Source organism: Chelonia mydas, chromosome 2, assembly GCF_015237465.2.
Source record: "Chelonia mydas isolate rCheMyd1 chromosome 2, rCheMyd1.pri.v2, whole genome shotgun sequence".
Lineage (NCBI taxonomy): Eukaryota > Metazoa > Chordata > Testudines > Cheloniidae > Chelonia > Chelonia mydas.
Genome location: NC_057850.1, coordinates 114,492,030 through 114,513,352, shown reverse-complemented (window position 1 = coordinate 114,513,352; position 21,323 = coordinate 114,492,030). Strand labels below are relative to the sequence as shown.

Sequence of the window (21,323 nt, the reverse complement as noted above, 5' to 3'; positions counted from 1 at the left end):
CTTGCTACAGGTACTGTGCTGCATTCACTCTGGCCTTATGGTGCACCAGCACTACTATGAGCTGAAATCACTGAGAGCTGAAATCACTGAGCACTGTGTCAAGTAGTGGGGAGCCGGAAGATCTAGAGTGCAGTGGTGCTGTTCGTGAGACGGCGAGCTGTGCAGAGCCGTTCGTGAGACGGCGAGCTGTGCAGAGCCGTTCGTGAGACGGCGAGCTGTGCGGAGTGGAGCCGGTCGTGGTGGAGCGGAGCCGTCCGTGAGACAGCAGTGTGTTCGTGAGACGGCGAGCTGAGCAGAGCTGTTTGTGAGACGGCGAGCTGTGCAGAGTGGAGCCGGTCGTGGTGGAGCAGAGCCGTTCGTGAGACAGCGTAGCAGAGCAGAGCCCTGTGGGGCAGTCAGCTTCAGGACACGTAAGGTGCCCCTTACCCCTTTCCCCCACACACAGGCACATTTTAGCCAGACTGGGGAGTAACACTATGCAGATGAACTTTTGAACTCTGGGGCTGGACTTTTTGGACTTTGGGTGATTTGTGGATTGCTGGACTCAAGAGACGTTTGGGTGCTGGGACTCAAGAACCCGAGGGAAAGGGGCATGCCCCAATTTGCTTGGGGTGGTTTTTTTTGCTCATGGGTTGTGTTATGAATCCTGTTGGTGGTGTTTCCCCAACATAATGCCACATTGTTTCTCTCTGTTATTAAAAGGCTTTTTGCTACACTCAGACTATGTGCTTGCGAGAGAGGAAGTATTGCCTCTTGGAGGTGCCCAGCGGGGGTGGTATATATTTGTCCCAGGTCACTGGGTGGGGGCTCGAGCCGGTTTGCATTGTGTTATTGGAATGGATCCCCTAGATATTGAACCCGGCCCTTGTTGCTGCCAACTCTGATGGGCAGAAGGGTTACACAAACATACTGCCAATACAAAATGTCAGCTTAGCTCTCCTACATGACTTCCTCCTCCCACGTGGACTGTTCTGTTTTTGGTGTTGTTGTTGCTGCCCACATAAAACCCCACCCCAATGTGGTTATAGAGAAACATTTGTCGGAGTGCTGAGTATTAAGCAGTGCTCTGGATTTCAGCTTGCTTAGTGCTGGCAGTGAGTTCGGTAGGGCTGGAAGCTTATCGCCAGATAGAGCAGCAGCTCGTTGCTTGCCTTTTGGAAGCTACGTCCTGCACCATGATCAGAAAACATGCTGCAGGTCTGACTGCTGCCCAACAGGATCAAGTATTAAACAGTGTACTGCCATCAAGTATTTCACTAATCAAGGGATGCTCACTACTCTAAGTATTGTGAAATTCTGTCATCTCCTCAGGGAAAGACATCCTGCGGAAAGAATGGCGACTCTGAAACACTGCACTTTGAATCACTAGGAGAAAAGCAGCTAAGTCTTCCTTCATAAAAACTAGCTCCTTGTTCTCTTGCTTACCTGCAGCTGAGGGCTTCCTAAGAGGTGCTCGAGTGCTTTCAGTTCCCATTGGAACCTACAAACATGAGACTGCAAAAAAGAACTACATACGAGATGCTCAGCAAGAAATAGCAGGATGGCTGAATCTGCATTTAGATTTGTGGAAATAATTTGCCACTCATTGATGGGGCCACACTGAGCAAGTTTGGCTCTGACTGGCAGAAGGTAGGGCTTTGTCCCGCTCAGCCAGGTGGGCCACATAAGGAGACTACCCCGTGCTGCTGCCCCTAAGCTAAAGAACAAGGTCCATTAGCTCATCCCTCTAAATGTCTGAGGTCACTATCATTTCCCACTGTGTTCCTGTTTAATAAAAAGGTTTGCTGTAGCTATTTGCTGGTGACTTCTCTCCTGTGCCTGGTCCAGACACAGCACTGGAGGGACTGACTGGGGTCAGGATGAGAGAGGCCAGTGGCTGGGCTGAGCATTTGGAAGTTGGGAAATGCAACGTTTGCGTCTGAATTACACAGAACACGGACTAGAATTGTGACCAAGCCCCAACAGATGGATCTGGATTTCAAACACTCCAAAGCTTTAAAAAGAAAAAGAAAAAAAAGTTTGGCTCTGGGGTTTTGGTTTGGTGCATCATAAAGAAAGGAGTCGATTGTAAAGTTATGATGTGGAACTGGGTTTGTATTGCAAGCTTCTCCACAGTGTTCAGATCCATCTCTAATGTGATCTAGGGGGAAGTCTTTCCACTGACTTCAATGAGCACTGGATCATAGGTTCTTCTGCAACCACTGAAATACCAGACACTGCCCCTTGCATACCAGTACACTATGCATTCCCATGAAGCCATGGTGTGAAACTTGGAAGATGTATGTTGGGAAAGAGCCCTGTCGATGCACATGTATACTTTGTTTTATTGCATCATGTTATGTATGGGAAATGAATCTAAAAAGTTTTAGAATTCTTCAATAAAAAAATTAAAAACAAAGATCACTTTTATAAAGAATTCTGAAATTTGTTTTATTCATCATACATCACACAATGCAATAACAAAGAAACTTTCCATTTTTCACTTCTTCAATCTATAGCTGTTTGTTTAAAGATATAAAGATGAATTGGAAAAGCCTTGAATTCAATTAAATCCCCAAAAGGACTAATAATCTTTGTGCATATTAAATTTTAAGGCACTTACGGATGTTCTAGCCAATCAGCTCATTAGACTACCACAACATGCCTCCTAACCCTAATTGAAATGAGAAGTAACAGAGTGGGAGGCGGGGGGAACTGCAGACTGCAACTTCTTCACCATGTATATGTTTAAAAGATAGAGTAACAAATCTAATAAGTGGATATATGATCATAATCCAAGAGCAGAAAAAAAATCAGTAATACAAGTTTTAAAATGCAGTTCTCAGGAAGCTATATTAAATGTCAATTCAAACCAATTTATACACAATCTATAACAGGAAGGAACAGAGATGTCTGAAAAAAAATTGAGAGAGAACTCAGGGTGAAATTGTGACTGTACCAAAAGCCCTCTGTATGGGGCAGCGTATGACTGCGCTGACCCAGAAGCAGAGTGGGAAGCAGTTTGTGACTCAGACTTGCAGTCTGTTTTCTCGCTTTCCCCCTTCTTTACCAAGGACATATCCTGCAGCCTATCCCCTGTCTGCACTGGCTGGTGCATTGGAGGAAGGGGTCATTTCCTCTCCCTGTGATGGAGGTATCTGGTGCAAGGGGTCACCATATGCCTGCTCTTATTCTCCTGAGTAGTTGTGCAGGATGACTCATGATCTGATCTTTATGATTGCAATACCTTTCTGATTCCAAGGTTGCAATCTTTTTCCCCCCTTGCCTAAGAATTTTCCAGTTTAATATATATTGAGCTGCAAGTACACATTATAGAAACTCTCACAGTTCTAGTGTTCTGTTTTTCCCCTTGTGCATAGAACTATTTTTTATATCAACACACACATTTCTGCCATTTCTCCTGACTACGATCTCGTGCTCTTTTCTCTAGATTCTCCGAAATTGCAAGTACAGTAACTCCTCACTTAACATCCTCCCGGTTAACGTTGTTTTGTTATGTCCCTGATCAGTTAGGGAACATGCTCATTTGAAGTTGCGCAATGCTCCCTTATAACGTTGTTTGGCAGCCACCTGCTTTGTCCACTGCTTGCAGGAAGAGCAGCCTGTTGGAGCTAGCTGGTGGGGCTTGGAACCAGGGTGGGCCGGCAGCCGCCCCATCAGCTCCCCTAAGTTCCCTGTGCAGCGGCCGACAGCTGGCTATCAATTGCCGGGCAGTTCAGGTGTCCCTCCCCCGACTGCTGTGTGCTGCTCCTACCCTATGCCTTGGAGCTGCTCCTGGGAGCCTCCTGCTTGCTGTGCAGTGGGTGGAGGGGAAGAGAGGTGCTGATGTCAGGGTGTCCCTCTCCCCCCACTCCTGTACCCCATCTCCACAGAACAGAGCGGGGGAGACACGACAGGGCTGAGGACTGAGGGAGCTTGCTGGCAGCAGCGGCTCTCTCAACTTGCTGATCTACTTAAAAAGGCAGTGTACGTAGAGTGGTGTACTTAAAGGGGCAATGCACATCTCTCTCTCTCTCTCACACACACACACACGCGCACGCAGCCCCCGGCACTTTGGAAAGTGGAGGGAGTGGTGTGCTCCAGTGGAATAGCGTGGGTTCATCATCACATTCAGTTTCTGCAGGGAATATTTGCGAAAAAAATTTCCCTGGAACCTAACCCCCCCCATTTACATTAATTCTTATGGGGAAATTGGATTCTCTTAACATAAGTTTGCTTAAAGTAGCATTTTTCAGGAACATAACTACAATGTTAAGTGAGGAGTTACTGTAACAAGTTTTTCTAGTCTGCCCACCACCACTATCATTTTGCCCTTAAACATAAACCAGCGATAACATTGGCAATCCAATATAGTAAAGTACAGCTTTTGAATATACATAGAGGGACAAACCCTGCTTACATTTCTCATATGAGTAGTTCCATTGACTTAAATGAATGAGTAAGGCTAGCCGGATCCAGGCCCCATTTCAGCAAAGTGTTTAATGCATAAGCTCAGCTTTAAGCACATCCTACTGTCTCACTGACTTTAATAGAAGATCAGGCCCTTAGATACTATATTATTTGGAACAGATATAGATATTCTATAAACTTTACTTTGCTAACACTACATTGCTCCTGTTTGGCACTTACCTATAAGGTATTCCACCCAGAACTGGTCCTTTTCAGGTTTGTAAGGACGGTTGAAGTCAATTTGGATAAGGAAAGGCTGTCCACGGCGTACAATCAACTTAGGGTGGTAGTACTTGTCAGTATGGTGCTCCTGCTTGTTAACATCCTGGTCTCCCTTGAACATGTGAACTTCCTTAACTTCCAAAAAATCTATGTACACAGACAAAAGGGGGGGAAAAAATCAGTTTCTTTGTTTCATACTGATACCATACCGCTTATGGGCTCTGATCCTGCTCATTCACTCACATTGAGTAGTACGTTACTTGGTAATAGCCCCACTGAAGTGGAGAGGAAAATCATCATCTGATTACATTTTATACCCACTTGGCACATGTGTAAATGTCTTTGTAGGGTTCGAGAGAGGAGAATCAGGCCCCTTATATGAAATGAGTTATAAAATAGTCCAGTGCTCTAGGGGTGAATCAGGGCTGTGTCACAAGTGAGGCTGTTGACTATATAGGTTCCCTGTCTCATTGGTTGCAGAAGCTTGAAGGTGCATAGTGCAGCAGGCTTAGAATTGCAGGATGAGAAACAGAGTGTGGCAGGGGCAACAGACTCTTCCTAAAAGTGGGGGGCCAAGAGGCCCCTCCCCCTATGAGGCCCTGCTCCTGCCCCTCCTCTTACCTAAGGCCACGCCCCTACTCAAGCTGGGAGCCAGAGCTGGGCTGGGGAGCCCAGGCTCCTCTACTTGCCCGAGGTGGGGGGACCCAAAAGCTAGCCCCTGGCCTGTGTCCCCGCCGTCTGTGCCCCCAGCCCAGGGCAGGTGGAGGGGCCGTGGCTCCCCACAGTGGCCCGTGCAGCTCTTACCCCAAGGTGAATCCAGCTTCCAGCCTGGGGGCAGGGCCTCAGGGGCTAAGAGCCAGAGCCAGGCCATGTACGTATGGATAGTATTTAAGGAATTATGTCTCTGTACTGAAAATTAGGTCCTTAAGGTCATGGAGTTAAGGTAGATCACCAAAAGATGACATGCCTCGGACATCTTCCTTTCAGGCAGGAGGTAACAGACACCTATCTCCCTGTCTGGTTATTTGGGTATTGAATGCCTCATAATGTATTCCTAGCGGAGCCTGGGGAGAAGTTAAGGATTGTAAAATCTACAAGAGAGAAATAAACAGGCTGTGTGTGTGTGTGCACGTGCGTGCGTGCGTGCGTCCTGTTTCTGAATAAACTCCAAGGATTGGTATGGAATATCTTGGGGTGGAAGGAAACACATGGGATCCCTCACCTAGGAGGCAAACTGGCAGAATGCATGTCTAATGAAAGGAAGGTCACAGCCAACCTGGCTGTAAAGTACTGTAAGGATTTTGGGGGTAAGCAATATTCTACAAGACATGAGAGGATCTTGTTAATTAAGTCTATGCTCTAGAATGTGTGTTATGATTGTATGTATAACCATTTGTCTCCAATACTACTTCTTGCTAACACTTGAATCTCTACACTTTTTTTACATAAACTTACACTTGATTTCACTGTAAACATATCTAAGTGCCGTGAGTTAAGCAGAGCGGTGATGTGAGGTGGAACTGGCAGAGCTGGGGTGTACTGTTTCTGTGGAAACAGTGAATCTGTGAATACTGAGTGTGTCCAATGGAACAAGGGCTGGACACTTCAGGGAGACAGAGGGCTGGGGGTTTGGGATGTGCCAATTGCTAGTCTGTAGGGTAACAGCATGGTCTGTGAGGTCTAGAGGGCACTGCTTGCATTGCCCATGGCTGGTGGAATTGGGGAGCTCACCCATGGCAGGTACAGAAAAGGCTTCCTCACACTATTGGCAGGTGGTAGCAAGGTGCCTCACACCCCTGGGTATCCCCAGGAACCATCCCAAAAGAGGCACTCTCCAGAGCTTGGGTGGAAGGAAAAGGCTGGCTACACAGGGAAGCAGACCTCCTCCTCCTGATGCTCAAGGTATGAGCACCTGGATACTGGGCTCTTCTGAGCAGATGTCACAACACTACAAAGTAAATATCACATCACAACAAAACCAGGGTGCCCAACCCGAGCTTGCTGAAAGTCAAGCTCCTTTGTCAAATTGGAACAGGGGTGGTTCAAGTGGATTAGGAATTCAACCTGAGCCCTGCATTACTCATATTTGCTAATGATCAGAGTGTTTGTTTTTGGCACAGCAGTGGGATGGTCTCCTCTGCTTCATTTTGGCCCAACAAGTTTCAAAATAGCCTCTGATTTTGGGTGCCCAACTTGAGACACCTTGGTCCAGCTGAAAGCATGGGTGTTGCATGTGGTCAGCGCTTCTGAAAAGCAGGCCAAAGGTGGACCCTAAATTGGGGATCCAAAAACTTATGTATCCAAAATCAGAGGCCACATCTGAAAATTTTGGCCCTGCTTCTTTTGACCCACTTGCTTGGTTCACAGGGAAAAATATCACTATAACAACAACTTAATTAAATCTTCTACTCAGGTTATTATATCATACCTATCACCAGGATACCTGAACTCCTTGCAGAAAATTTTCATGCTATTATCTCAAATGGGCTCACAGCGGTAGTTTGTTCCTAAAATGAGCCCTGGGCTAGAACAGCTGCAGCACTCACACATATACAGGTGTATCTATCCCAAAACATTGGTGATCCTGGTAATTATAACAATGCATATGTTTGGGCACAATACATTAGAATTTTTCCCATACCTGGATGAAATCCCGATTACTAAAGTTAAGAGACGTAAAGAAGGTCTCATGAATGATGCAGATACGTAATGCATATTGGAGGCAATACGACTGTCTCTGAATTAAATTGTAATCCAGCAACACAGAGAACTGTGGTTACCCAGTTGGGGGCGGCGGGGGGAGGAATCTACTGCCTCATATGCCATCCTATTGGCCTGTTATGGGAACACTTTAATAAGGCATATCTCTGAGTGCACTGGAGTGGAACATACTGGTAGCAGTCAGAGGGTTAATCCTACCGTTACGGTAAAACTATGTCACAAGCTGTTTCCCCATCTTCATTTTCACCATGCTTCACAACACGTATCCCCCACTGAGCACTTCCATTCAGTTATGCTGTGATCTGAACTTGCATCTTTCTGTCGCCAGTTGCATGAGTCAACTTTTCAAGAGCTCCTTCTGTTCTATCTAAAGCGTGACTGTGAGAGGGAGCTTACTAGGACTTTATGACGTAGGTATCCACATAAATACCTATTTAAGCTCCCATAAAGCTAGTATTTTTCCTGTTCCATTCGCTTTCTATGGCTTGCTTGCTTTCAACATTCCTGCCTACAGAATCCTCTGTATTTTCCTTAGAAGGCAGATACCCAAAGTATATTGGCTTGTTATGCACTCAGCATTTTCCTTTCATATGGCTAGTGCCCTGCAACATAGGCGTTGGAGCACCCATGGAAAAAAATTAGCGGGTGCTTAGCACCTACTGGCAGCCAGCTCCCCACTCCCCCACCTCCCGTCCGCCAGCGGCCCCGCTGATCAGTGCCTCCCCTCCCTCCCAGTGCCTCCTGCCCGGTGCAATCAGGAGTGCAGGAGGCGCTAGGTGGGAGAGGGAGGAGTGGGCATGGGATGCGCTCGGGGGAGGGGGCGGAACTGGGCAGGAAGAGGTGGGACAGGGGTAGAGGGGGGTGGGAAGAGGCGGGGCGAGCACCCCCAGGGCGTGTAGGAAGATTGTGCCTGTGCCCTGCAAGATCTTTGCAAAAACTTGGGCAGATTCATTCCTGTGTCTACACTGCAGGCATAGGCCTTGGCACAGAGCCCCAGCAGCAGAAAGTCTGACAGGAAGGGTAATTTCAGCTGTGGAGAATGGTAGGAGCCTAGAGGGGAAGATGAGGGGGACAGCTCAGCTCAACAAGTAGACTGTGCTAGTCAGGGAGGATGTGTGGCTAGAGCAGCTGGAGGATGTGCTGATAAGCTTATCCCTGCGATAGCTTCCTCTGGTTTTGGAGCCTCTGGTGGAATTTAAAGCTACTCCCCCACCCCTTTCTGAAATCCCTTTAGGTTCCTCCTTTCCTGCCCAATCCTCCCTTGAGGATATCTCCCAGGCAGGGATGAAGCATTTTTTTTTTTTTTAAATACAGCTTTAAATTAAGCTAATGCACGGCCTGTGTAGCCATTTGTTGGTAGAGCAGAGTGAAATTTTGATTTCCCATATAGATGACAATGGGTTAATTGTCATGGTTAGACTATCTGATGACAAGACAGAAGAATTGGGGGTTTACCTGGTGTTGTTTTGTGACTTGTGATAAATGCCCAATAATTAAAGTGGTTCCTTCCTGTAAAAACTGCTTTCTGCCAAGCTAGTCTGAAAGCTGTATGTATTGTAAATTGATGGACCTGAAGGTCAAAGTTCAAGTTCAGCTTGAAGCCATGTCTAGTCCCAAATCCTGCCTCCAAGCTGAAAGTAGGGAGACACCGGTGCCTAGTCACTAGAGTACCTGGCTAGGGATCTGGAGACCAGTGTTCTATTTCTGAGTGCCACTAATTCCCTGTCTCACTTCTGTGCCTCAGTTTCCTCTTCTGAGAAATAGAGTTAATACCACCCACCTTGGTAGAGTGGTTTGAGATGCTTGGGTGAAAGGCACTTTATAAAAGATGTGATTTTTGTTAAAAAAAAAAAAAATCAGGCTCACCCAACCCCTTAAAGTCCTTTTGGTGGTTGTTCTAAAGCAGACACCCCATAACACAGAACATCAGCAGTAAATGCTTCCAGTTACTACACCTCAACTTAAAAATGTTTGACATAAGGGGTGGAGCTTTACCTCACAACCACCCCATATCAGGAAGTTCTGTCTTCCTTCTTTCCTCTCTGGATGTGCCTGCCCTTGCAAAAAGATCGTGGACCAGATCTTCAGCTGGCATAAACTGATGGAGTTCAAATGTGGCTGCAGCTATGCCAATTTGCACCAGCTTCAACAGTGCTATGCCAGTTCACAACAGCTGAGGATCTGGCCCTCTCTTTTGTAAACCTTTAACAGAGGTGGGTTTGGGGAAACTGAGGCCCAGAGACATGTAAGTGGCTCTCGCAAGGTCACCCAGCAAGTCAGTGATAGAGTCAGGAATTAGGCTTCGATGGAGCTATGCACATTTGCACCATCTGGGTATCTGACCCAGAATTTTCTTAAGCTTTCTGTGGGTGCTTTTGAATATGGAGTACCAGAACTGAACCTTAGACAGAAAATAGGTCCAGTTCATCCGCTGATGTTAATGGAGTAACACATAGGATATATTTGGCCTAATGTTTCATTATCATTTCATGAAATAATTTGCAAGATGAATACCCTTCCCTGAATAGTCTATTTTAAACTACAGAAACAAAGTTCTGAGAATTATAATTAAAGAAATATTCTCCAGCTGACATTTCCTGCTGAGATCAGCTATGTCATATAGACCCAGCCTGTTTGAAAAATACCAGCGACACTTGTGGTTAGAGTTAGATAAATGACTATGCAAAAATGGCATCTTCTCACGCCACAGGGAACAGACTTAACTTATATTAGCTAACTTCATAACAAAACCATCTCCCCCACGCTCCTGCTAGCATCAATGCAGCTATGAAAGAATGAGCTGGATTCTATTTAACTTTACACACCCTCAGTCAAAAGGATCTGCCTGTAGGATCTTTATTACTGGTCAATATTGGACCCCTTGATTATCAACTGTCAGCATGAGTTTCCAGTGCTGAACTAGGGGATAAAAACCACACCCATCTTTCATTTTAGGAATTTGTAAGCTAATGTTTTCACTTTCCATTGAAGACTACAGGGCCAAACTCACAGCTGGGTAAGCAAGTGTGGCTCTGTTCTAAACTGACTTGTGCTCCCTTACAATCATGGAGAATTTGGCTTGGAAAGCATTATATAAATTGCCAGGTATTATAATTTGATGAACAAATGTGATATGTAAGTAATTAGGGGATAAAACAGACCTCTGTATACTGCTCAAGTAAATCAGCTTTGCACAGAGGTTCTCCTTGGAAGCAGGGAGGCAGAGAATCCAGCCTGTCCTCTCTGTGGGTGAAGGAGTTGTGGTCAGAGGATCTGTGGAGTAGTAGATTCAGAGTTCACACACTCATCCGTCACCCATTTTGCCCCAAGTCTCCCTTTTCTATCCTGGCACAAAAGTGGGGAGATAGGCACTGCTCTGCCGGGCAAGTGCAGTCCCCATTCATGACCTTCCTGCACCCGAGAACCCTACCATGAGCTACTTCCTATGTCACTGATCCCCTCTGCATCCCCCCTTGCTCAGGCCACTGAATAAAAATAAGTGTAGGCCCTCACAGCTGCATTAATGAAGGCCATGTACCTAATTTATTCCTTTTATAAGATTATTATTTACCAGGTACTGATTGATGAAGCTATTTAAGGTGTAGATAAGGACTCACAAGTAAATCATAAAGATACTGGGCTGAAAGGGGCCTCAAGCACTCATCTAGTCCAGCCCCTGCACGGAGGTAGGGCCAAGTATACCTAAGACCATCCCTGACAGCTGTTTGTCCAACCCGTTCTTAAAAACCTTCCAATGGGGATTCCACAGTCTCCCTTGGAAGCCTACTCCAGAGCTTAACTAGCCTTATAGTTAGGAAGTTTTTCCTAACATCTAAACTAAATCTCCCTGCTACAGATTAAGCCAATTACTGCTTGTCCTACCTACAGTGGTTATGGAGAACAAATGGAACACTGTCCTCTTTATAACAGCCCCTAACATATTTGAAGACTCATCAAGTCCTGCTCAGTCTTCTTTTCTCAGAGGTCAATATGCCCAGTTTTCTTAACTTTTCCTCAGAGATCAGGTTTTATAACCTTTTTATCATATTTATTGGTCTCCTCTGGACTCTCTCCAATATGTGCACATCTTTCTTAAAGTGTGGTGCCCAAACCTGCACACAGTACTCCAGCTGAGGCTTCACTAGTGCCAAGAAGAGTGAGACAATTGCCTCCCCTGTCTTACATATGACATTCCTGTTAATATACACCAAGGATTAGCTTGTGTTTTTTGTTTGTTTGTTTTTTTTGGTCACTGCATCATATTGTTGACTCATATTCAACTTGTGGTCCATTATAACTCCCAGAGCCTGTTCAGTACCTAACCAATAATTCTCCATTTTGTAGTTGTGGCTTTCATTTTTAAAAAGTGTAGTACTTTGCTCTTGTCTTTATTGTATTTCATTTTGTTAATTTCACATCAATTCTCCAATTTGTCAAAGTCATTTTCAATTCTAATCCTGTCTTCCAAAGTGTTTGCAACCCCTCCCAATTTGGTGTCATCCACAAATTTCATATTTTCCACTCCATTATCCAGATCATTAATGAAAATATTGACTAGTACCAGACCCACCACTGACCCCTGTGGGACCGCACTTGATACACCTTCCTAGTTTGACAGAGAACCATTGACAGCTATTCTTTGAGTATGGTCTTTCAACCAGTTATGCACCTACCTTATAGTAATTTCATCTAGACCATATTTCCCTTGTTTGCTTATAAGATTGTCATGGGGGACTGTGTCAACAGCCTTACTAAAGATCAAGATAAATCACATCTACAGTTTCCCCCCTATCCACTGGGCAAGTAACTGTGTCAAAGAAGTAAAATAGATTGGTTTAGCATGATTTGTTCTTGACAAATCCATGCTGGCTATTCCTTATAATTCTATTATCCTCCAGGCGCTTACATATTGTTTAATAATTTGTTCAGTATCTTTCCAAATATCAAAGTTAGGCTGACTGGTCTATAATTCCCAAGGTCTTCTTTGTTGCTCTTTTTAAAGAGAAGTCCTATGTTTGCCCAGTCCTCTGGGACCTTACCAGCCCTCCAGGAGTTCTCAAAGATAATGGATCCAAGATTGATTCAGCTAGTTCCTTAAGTACCCTAGGTTGAATTTCATCAGGCCCTACTGACTTCAATACATCTAACCTATGTAAGTATTTTTTTAACCTCTTCTTTCCCTATTTTGGCATGCGTTCCTTCCCCCTTGTTATTAATATTAATTCTGCTATGTATCTGGTCATAAGTAACCTTTTTGGTGAAGACTGAAGCAAAAATAGGTATTAAACACCTCCGCCTTCTTCATGTTGTCTGTTATTAGTTCTTGTTCCCCCACTAAGTAGTCTTTCTTTGTCTTTCTCTTGCTCCTAATGTATTTATAGAATCTCTTCTTATTGTAATGTATTTCTTTTGCTAGATGGAATTCATTTTGTGCCTTAGCCTTTCTGATTATGCTACTACATACTTGTGCTATTCTTTTATACTCATATGAATAAGGGTTGCAGGAGTATGTCCTTGTCTTTTCTCATCATCAGCTGTATGCTGCCTTGTGGAAAACCGATCTAGAACAAACCAGAGAGGGAAATGTCTGTTTGATGTAAAAATGCTCAAAATATTTCTTACTGCTGCCCTTCTGGAAAAGTCTAATGGAATTTAAAAGGGACAAAACTTTCATAGCAGTTACTCAGGAATCCTATAGAATTAAACAGAGAATAGTAACCTTGCGCTAGAGTTTTTAAAACTGCTGATCCATCTAACAGGGAGTTGTATCCTTTCTGTGGATGGAGTTATGACAAACTTTGGGGTTTAAAATTGTATATAAAGAAAGTTTATCATAACCCCACCCACAGAGAGGATACATGATAAACATTCTCTACATAGAATTTTAAACGCTGCCCATAGAAAGGATACAATTCCTGATTAGAATGATCAGCAGGCTTAAAAACTCTAAAGCAAGGTTACTATTCTTTATTTAATTCTATCTGACTTTTCCATTTGGGAATCCTGAGTTCCCCATTTCCCACTCTAGTTTGCTCTAGATCCTTTTCTTACAGGCAGAGGCATACAGCCAATGGTGAACTAATAGAGCCCTGGAGGTTGAGGTCAATATTTTGTCAGAGCCAAAGCAATTTTTTTCCTCGTGGCTGGGACATCTGCTCACCTCCCTCCCTCCGATTTACCAACACTCCTTTTAAGGCTGACAAGATCATTAACTTATGTCAGGAAATCTCATGAGTTTCCCAGTGGAATGATGTTATGCAAAGCTGCTCTGTCATGACATCGCCTCAACTCCCTCCCAATGCAGGAACACTCCACAGAAAAGTTGCAGCGCCCCCTATTGACAGAAATTGCATGTGGGACTTCTGTGCAGTTGGCGGAAGAGTGGAACGTGATGCGTCCAGTGGTCAGGGTGCTGACCTGAGAGCTAAAAGTTCAATCCCTTCTTCTACCACAAACTTTTGTATGACCTTGTACAAGTCACTTATTATCCCCATTTGTAAAATGGGGGACTAACAGCACTTCCTATGTCCTAGAGGTGCTGTGAATATAAAATCCTTTGGCGATTGTGAGATATTGTGGTAGCATTGGCATGGAAGCAGCTTAGGCAGAAAGCATGCTCATTGACACAGGACTCGGCTCCCTGGCACGTCCTGTCCTGCTGGCAAATTCTTACCTTGTGCTTGTCTGCACAACACTGCACCTGCTCTGTGCAGCAAGCACCAGCCCCAAAATGCAATACTCAGCCAGAGTTATGTGTAAGACATGCTGGTCTAAAAAATAAGAGGCCAGGTAATTCCTACTGTTATTTCTGAAAATACGGTGAAAACAGCAGCAATTCCCCCCTCCCCCCAATCACCATCAAACACCCTGCAGATCCTTTTCAAAGTGTATTTTTCTGGCTATGCCGACTGCATTTTCCTCAGTTCTGCTGGAATAACATTGCTAAGGGATAATGTGAGGGAAACGAGTCCCCTCAGAAGCAGTGACTCTTTCCAGGCAGATTCTCCCCTTCAGCACATTCTGATACAAAAGAACCTCTACACTTATCTAGTTAGAGGCTGAGTTCTAGGCCATCAGCTTCCTTGCCTTGTACATTAATAATCTCTCGGCCTGCCAGTGAGGCAGGAGGAGATGTTTCAGGCTTCTCACTACCTTTTACTTGCCCTGAAAGCTTTAATTTTGTTGGTGGAAAAACCCCATGAAAATCTCCCCCAACTCTACCCTTATACATGGGTTCTGATCCAAAGCTTCTCAAAAGTCAGTGGGAGTCTTTCCATTGACTTTAATGGGCTTTGGTTCGGGCCCACAACACAACTTCTCTAATCTTCCTCTCAGGCTTCCAAAGACCTTAGGCTTCCCTGATTTTATTCATGTTTCTCCTTTGAGATCCACAGTAGTCTGAGATGGAGCTTCTTATGTCATGTTTCACTGCGCTACAGTATATCAAAACACAAACCAACATACAACAGCAAGGATGTTTGAAAAGCATAGCTCATGGTTCCACTCTTAACACAACAGTTTCTTGCCTGTTTTTAAGTGATGTTTATTAAAGAAACATTTATGTATTAAAATGGGAAGGGTGGGTGAATTTGTGGTTAAGGCACAGGATTAGGGTGAAGGATCAAGGCTAAACAGTCTTCATGTGCAACTTTGAGCAAGTGACTAAAGCTCTCCAATTCCTCAGTTTCTTCATCTGTAATATGGGGATATTACTACTTACCCACTTTTGTTATACTTTGAGATCCTTGGCTGAAAATTGTTGTAGGAGTTTTATGTATTATTATATCATACTGCCCTGGTTGCTCTGTGGAACTAGCTCACCTATTAATTTCAAATAATGTTTGTTATAAATTTAGCCTCTTAGGTTAGTGAATCATTCAAGCGTCAGTCCTGATTTTCATATTATTTTCAGCTGGCATGTGAACCTGTTTGTTCCAAAGACTTAGAACTGTTACTCAGTGTTGGTTGACATGCAAGTCACGTATCATCAATTCTGATCCCGGATTGTAAACTTTGTAACCAGGAGCATAACAAGCAATTTCTGGTAATTTTAAAGACTAATTCAAGATCTGAAAACATTTTCAGAAATAACCCGCAATCATCTGCACGCTTTTGAACAACAAATAATATGACCCCCACAAGTCACAATGAACTGAACTCAGTGTTATAGTTGTCAAAATATTCCTGAATCTTCCTCCTCCCTCTACTATTTGACATCATGAACCTGGGGCAGTCCACTTAATTTCTCTGTGCATCAACTTCTCTGCCTGTAAGACAGACATAACTTCCTTTCCTCTTTCTGACGGGGATGGTGCAAATCTTCATTCATTAAGGTCTGTAAAGGCCTTTGAGATCCTCAAATGAAAGGAGCTACAGAAGTACAACAAATTATTATTACCTAACTTTGTTATTACAGGTGTTTTTGTTTTACTTTGTAGACATAAACGTAGCTACTGGAAATACAGAAAGGGTTCAACTCTTAAAATGTGCAGTACACTGTACCTTTCAGGTTAAATCCCCTAGGTACCAAACCAGTCATCTCCATGACAGGGACCTCATCTTCTTCAGCATTGGAGATGTTTGGAGGGAGGGCTCTGCGGCCACTCAGGCTAGGGGGAATTGTTTTTTTTTTCTCTTTGTCAGTGTGCGTTGGTTCAGACATTCTTACAGTGTTGCAATCCCCTAAAAGGAAAAAGGAGAGCAAGAGAAAAGAAAAGTGAGCTATAGCCCCACATCTAAGAGGGAGAAACAAATAACAAGTGTGCGATGCCAATGCGCTACACATTTTCAGTTTCACATAAATAAAACAAAGGCAGAAAGCATCAGTCTAATGATGGATTACAATCCCCTGAGGCTTGGAAGGTCAAAATATATGAAAAAGAGAAGAAAGAATAAACCCAACCACAAAAGCGTTTGTCTGGGAATAGCAAGACTTTGAAACATTTGGGAGATTCCATGGGTTAGGATTAAATACATACATACATACATAACCCTCCAAAAAGGCATCACTGCAGATTAAGTGGTGAATTAATATCTCTGGTGAGTGACTCTCACAAATTCTCTACCCTGATTTAATACACACACATAAATTATACTGCATCATGAGTCCAAAACACTAGAAAGTGTTTGAAATGAATGCTATCATATTTTGTATAGGGTTTCTACATATTTTAAATACACAAAATATCTGAAGATTTGCCCACAGACATCCAGACAATAAAATCACCTCCCACACCCTGCAGGTTTCAAGAAAAAGGGAACAAAAACTTTTCCTCCACTTACTTCTCTAGAGTAAATCAATTAAAGGGAAATTGCAGATATTGGATGATAAGAGATTTCTCTTTGAGGTAGCATAAAGCTGGTGTGTGTGTGTGTAAGGCACTGCAGCCTGCTCAGAAAAATACCCAGTGCTGAGAACTCAGTTTCTTCCAAATACCCATTTAAGCAGCATTTCAAAATGTGGCAATTAGTTAATAGCATTTTGAAGAAAGTATTTAGCTAGCCAGGGTACCTTCTTTTCAGATGTTCTCTTTTCTGCTCCTGGTAGACGTTCTCAAGTGCGATGAAATCTGGCAATAGTTGGGGGCTCTTAAGTAACTGCAGTATATCCCCTTCCCTTCCCCACCCCCCTGCAGGGCTGGGAGACTTCCCTTCTTGGCAAGCCCTCCCCACGCCACCTCCAGGCAGCAGCAACAGCTGCTGGAGCCTTGGGTATCTCTCACTCTTCTGCCCCACCCCACCCCACATATACATCAGGAGGATTTCAATATACAATTTTCAGTGTATATGGTAAAATAAGTTTTGCCATGCTGCTTCACGTAGGGGTCTCGCGCCTTAGCTGTGGCAAAGCAGAACACAGCATCAGCTTGGGGGCGGGGAGGGGCGGGGAGGGAAGAGAGTGGGAAAGTAGCTATAAGGCACCTTTACTGCTCCACACTCCTGGGGCTAATCCTATAACCTCTCATGGCTGCTCAAAGTTCTGCCAAGTGCACAGCCCCCAAGGGGCTATTATGCCATCTGGGGATTGCCAGATTATAAAGGGGCATGCCCCTTCCCTTAATCATGCCCCTGAAGACAATGGCACAGATCCAGTCGTGCTAGCTCTGGGCTACTTGGGCTTGCCACATTAGGGAATTTCAGCCAGCTGGTTAAACTTGCTGTATTGCCTCTTTGCATCGCTAGAGTGGTGCACAGGGGCCATGTGGATCTGTCCCAAAGCTGGGTTATTTGTTTCACTCAGTCTTAAATACAGGCCAGCTCCTTAGTTGATGTAAATCCATACAGATGCATTGAAATCAATTTACACCACTTGAGGATCTGGCCCAGAGCCTATATTGTGCATGAAAAAATTTCCCACATACACTGAAGTTTTCTGCATGCAAATATCTACATGCACAATTTTGCAAGTGCAAAATTAAAAAGTCACGTTTATCAATCTGGGCCTGTCTAGCTGCAGTTAAAGGACCACAGCTTGGGGAATTAAATCATCCTTCTGTCTCAACATGTATGAGCTGCTCTTTTACAGATAAGTCCTAATCCTCCTGTAATATGATTTGATCTGTTTTTCAGTGTACTTGTTTACTTCATGCATTAGACAACAGTTTGTGAAATCATTTCCCTGTTCCCCCATGTGTGGATCCTTCATACACCAATGAGGATGGGGTGGGGGAAAAAATATTTAAAGACCAAGGGCAGGTATAGCACCTGCAATAACTTTTACTTCTTACAATCGACAAATTTCAGATTGATGCTGTCCCTTTAATGGTCAACAGGAGTCAATTGGTAGAATAAGCCACACGCTACTTTTCACTGCACAGCGTGCAGTAGCAAAGTGTGCTCTGATCTCCTCAGCATCAACGTAACCCCCCTCCATTGCCTCCAGACACCGTGAGGCTCCCCCTCCGCCCCACATAGTAAGAGTTTGTGAGCAGAGAAAATGCATGCACTGAAGAGCAGCTGTTTTGTACGGTCAGCGCTCCTGCTCTTCACATGCATTGCAAGCTGAAACTCTCCTGGGAGTTAGTCCCCTGATGGACTCAGCAGGAGTGGCCAGGCCCCACAAGGGGAGTGTTGGTGGAGCTGCTGGCATTGGAAGACATCACGACACCCGGAGAGCTGCTTACACCTAAAGAGTTGTGCACAGGTCCCGGGTCAGGTGGGGCCAAATGGAACTCCACAAGTGGCAATTTTTAAAGTAGAAATCTAGAGCTTTTCCCACGTAGGGATAACCTATGTCACCCCCGTGGTTAGGTAAGGAGCACAGTGAAGTAAAGCAAGTATAGTATTAGGAGTGAGAGAAACTCCTGTGATTAACATATAGTGAACAACACACTGTCAGTGCTCAGTAAATAAAAACCATTAGTCCTTGATTTCCCATACTCTGAAAGACAACCTCACGTGTAATATAATGACTAGAAAGCAATTTGAGACACTTGCTGAGGTCTGATCCTCACCAGTGGAATGGCCCCCTGGGGCCATTTTAAGGTGGTAGAATTTAGAGCAGTCTTAAATCCAGCTCCAGCAGTAGGGGAAGGAGGAGCAGAAATCCATCTTAGAGTCAGCTTTGCATCCCTTCTCCCATGTCTCACTCAGCTGCACTGAGATCTGCTCTGGCACAGCTGAAGAGTAAGCCAGGAGGCCTAATTCTGATATCATTTGCACCTGATGTGTCAGGAATAACTCCATTAACTCAACGGAGTTACACGAGGGTAAATTAGTGTGAAGGGAGACTCAGCTCAGTGTCCAGCTAGTGGCTGCTAGTTGGCAGCAGACACAATGTGCATACAATAAACAGACATACTTGTGCACAAACTGGCTGGTGGAGATCACCCCTTAATTACAGCACGGTGTATGTGATCATTTAATCAGATCAGACCACTCATCATGTTGCAGTCAGGATTAGAGACTGAAAAGACGGGCAGTTGGCATTCTGTCCCCCACACAGAGAGCTATTGCCTACAGTCCAGTAATGTAAATTCAGGATTAAACTGTCTGCTGGCATAACTCCATTGAAATCATGCCTTGAATTACAACAGTAGAGAATTTGGCCGTACTCCTACCCTAGCTCTTAACACAGCTAAGTACCTAATAGTAAAGAACTGGCATCATCAGCCTGTTCAGCTGAAAATGGGAATTCCCCACTCCCTGGATGCAAATTGGAATTCCCAGCTCCTCGCTTTGCACCTTGTGCCATCATGTACACTGCATGCAATGTGGGTGTAAAATGCCAGCCAGTCAGAATTCTCTGCTGACTTACATGAGTGGTGGTGGCTTTATGCCCACTTTGCACAGATGTAAATGGCAACACAAGAGCAGACAGGATACAATCAGGGCCAAGGGCCTTTTAGTTTTATTTTAAATTTCAACAGAATCCCTTTTCGCTCTCCCCCCACATAAATAACGGGCATCATCTGAATAGTATTGGGAACTGGTATGTGCTGCCTTGGGACAACAGAGGATTGTCTGGGGATGGTTACATTTGTTTCTAGTCTATGATTTCTCTATACCATGGCTCATGATCCAGCCTTTCAGTTCCCTGAATTGTGGCTGCTGACATAAATATTACTTCTATCCTGTGTCTGTCAGGGGCCTGCAACACAAATAAAAAATTCAGACCCCAGAGGAAGTCATGCGCTTCCCCAAGTGGCTGCGGTGCTGTCAGAGCTAGGAGGAAAGCTTTCAGTCACAGAGGGTGAACAAACGGACAGAGTGGCCCAATCATATTCAATCCGTAGTGCTTAAACACCTGGTGGATGCAATACCCCTCTGTGCCCATTCCCATCTTTCAGGAGACCTCTGGGGAGCTTTCACAAGTCTGGTAATGACACTGACAGCAGAGAGACCACATTTGCAACAGCAATGGGGCTTTGCATCCAGGGAGAGTAATGTTCTCTAGATTGAAATTTATTTATTGTGGGGGGAGTGATGCAAATTCATGCTTATGACAGCTCCAGATAGCAGGGGTTTTCTCATTGCTGTGACTTCCTAGGAATGGCTCTCCCTCACCTATTAGCCTGTACTGACCTTAATTTACCTTCCTTTGGAGCAGCGGCTGGATGGCTCAAATCTGTTGACAGAAGGGGTGATGCAGTAGGATAAATGGAGAGCAGAAAGCCCTGGTTTCCCTTTAGTGCCATTAAACATAATTAATGATGCACTGTAAAGTCTGGTGATAGAGCACTCTTCTTTGTAAAGTTGCCACTCCACTGTAAACTGCTGGAAACCAATGAGTCAACTGCAGTTTCCCAGGAACAGCCTTCCCAAGTTCACAGGCCTGATCCAAAGCCAGGTGAAGTCAATGTGATTTTTTTCCACACAGAGAGAGAATTTTTTCTTCATTTTTAAAGTTAAGCATGTGAGTAATCCTCTCCCACTCAGGGTAAGTCTACATTGCAAAGTAAGCCCAGGGCTAGCAGAACTCATGTTAGCAGACTCTGGATTTGTTAACCTAGGGTATGAGCATCTATACTCATTTGTAACCCCAGCTTAGGAATGGTTGAACCCTGGGTCCCAACGTGAGGCTCCAGCATTTACATTGCATTATGCAGGCCCAAGTCCAAGCACCCATACCCCAAACTTCCTGGCGCCCTCCTAAAATGTGGCTGCTTTAGCCCTTTGTTCATAGTGTAGCATGAGAAAACTTGACCTTCCATCAACCTTGACTTTCCAGAGGACAAAAACAGTTGGCTCATGGGATTGTGGGATGCTTTTGGTGGCCTGCCAGAGCACAAATCCAGTGGGCTGCATCTGCACTGCAAAGCAATAGAGCTTATACCCTGGGTCCTGGCTTGACTTAGGCTCAGATCATCCATCCATCCCCGCCCAAGGGCTCCTGAGGCCTGGGTCTAAGCCTTGGGTTTGAGCCCTGGGTTAACATGATTTGTGTGTAGATGGAAAAGGAGTTAGGCTTGAGCCTGAGTTCAAACCCTGGG

The 21,323-nt window shown here is 44.5% G+C and overlaps 1 protein-coding gene across 2 annotated transcripts in view; it reads right to left on the bottom strand.

Annotated features, from left to right (window-relative positions):
- F13A1 (coagulation factor XIII A chain) overlaps positions 1-21,323 on the bottom strand; it is a 164,533-nt gene that overhangs the window by 80,565 nt on the left and 62,645 nt on the right. The window contains exons 1-3 of one of the 2 annotated variants that reach the window (XM_037893193.2): positions 16,904-17,101; positions 15,895-16,074; positions 4,630-4,818 (exon numbers count right to left, since the gene is read on the bottom strand). In XM_037893193.2, the coding sequence (XP_037749121.1) occupies positions 4,630-4,818; positions 15,895-16,054 (349 nt within the window). In that variant the 5' untranslated portion in view covers positions 16,055-16,074; positions 16,904-17,101. Of the gene's footprint in view, positions 1-4,629; positions 4,819-15,894; positions 16,075-16,903; positions 17,102-21,323 lie in introns of those variants that run through there. The other variant, XM_043540160.1, reaches the window with a different exon arrangement.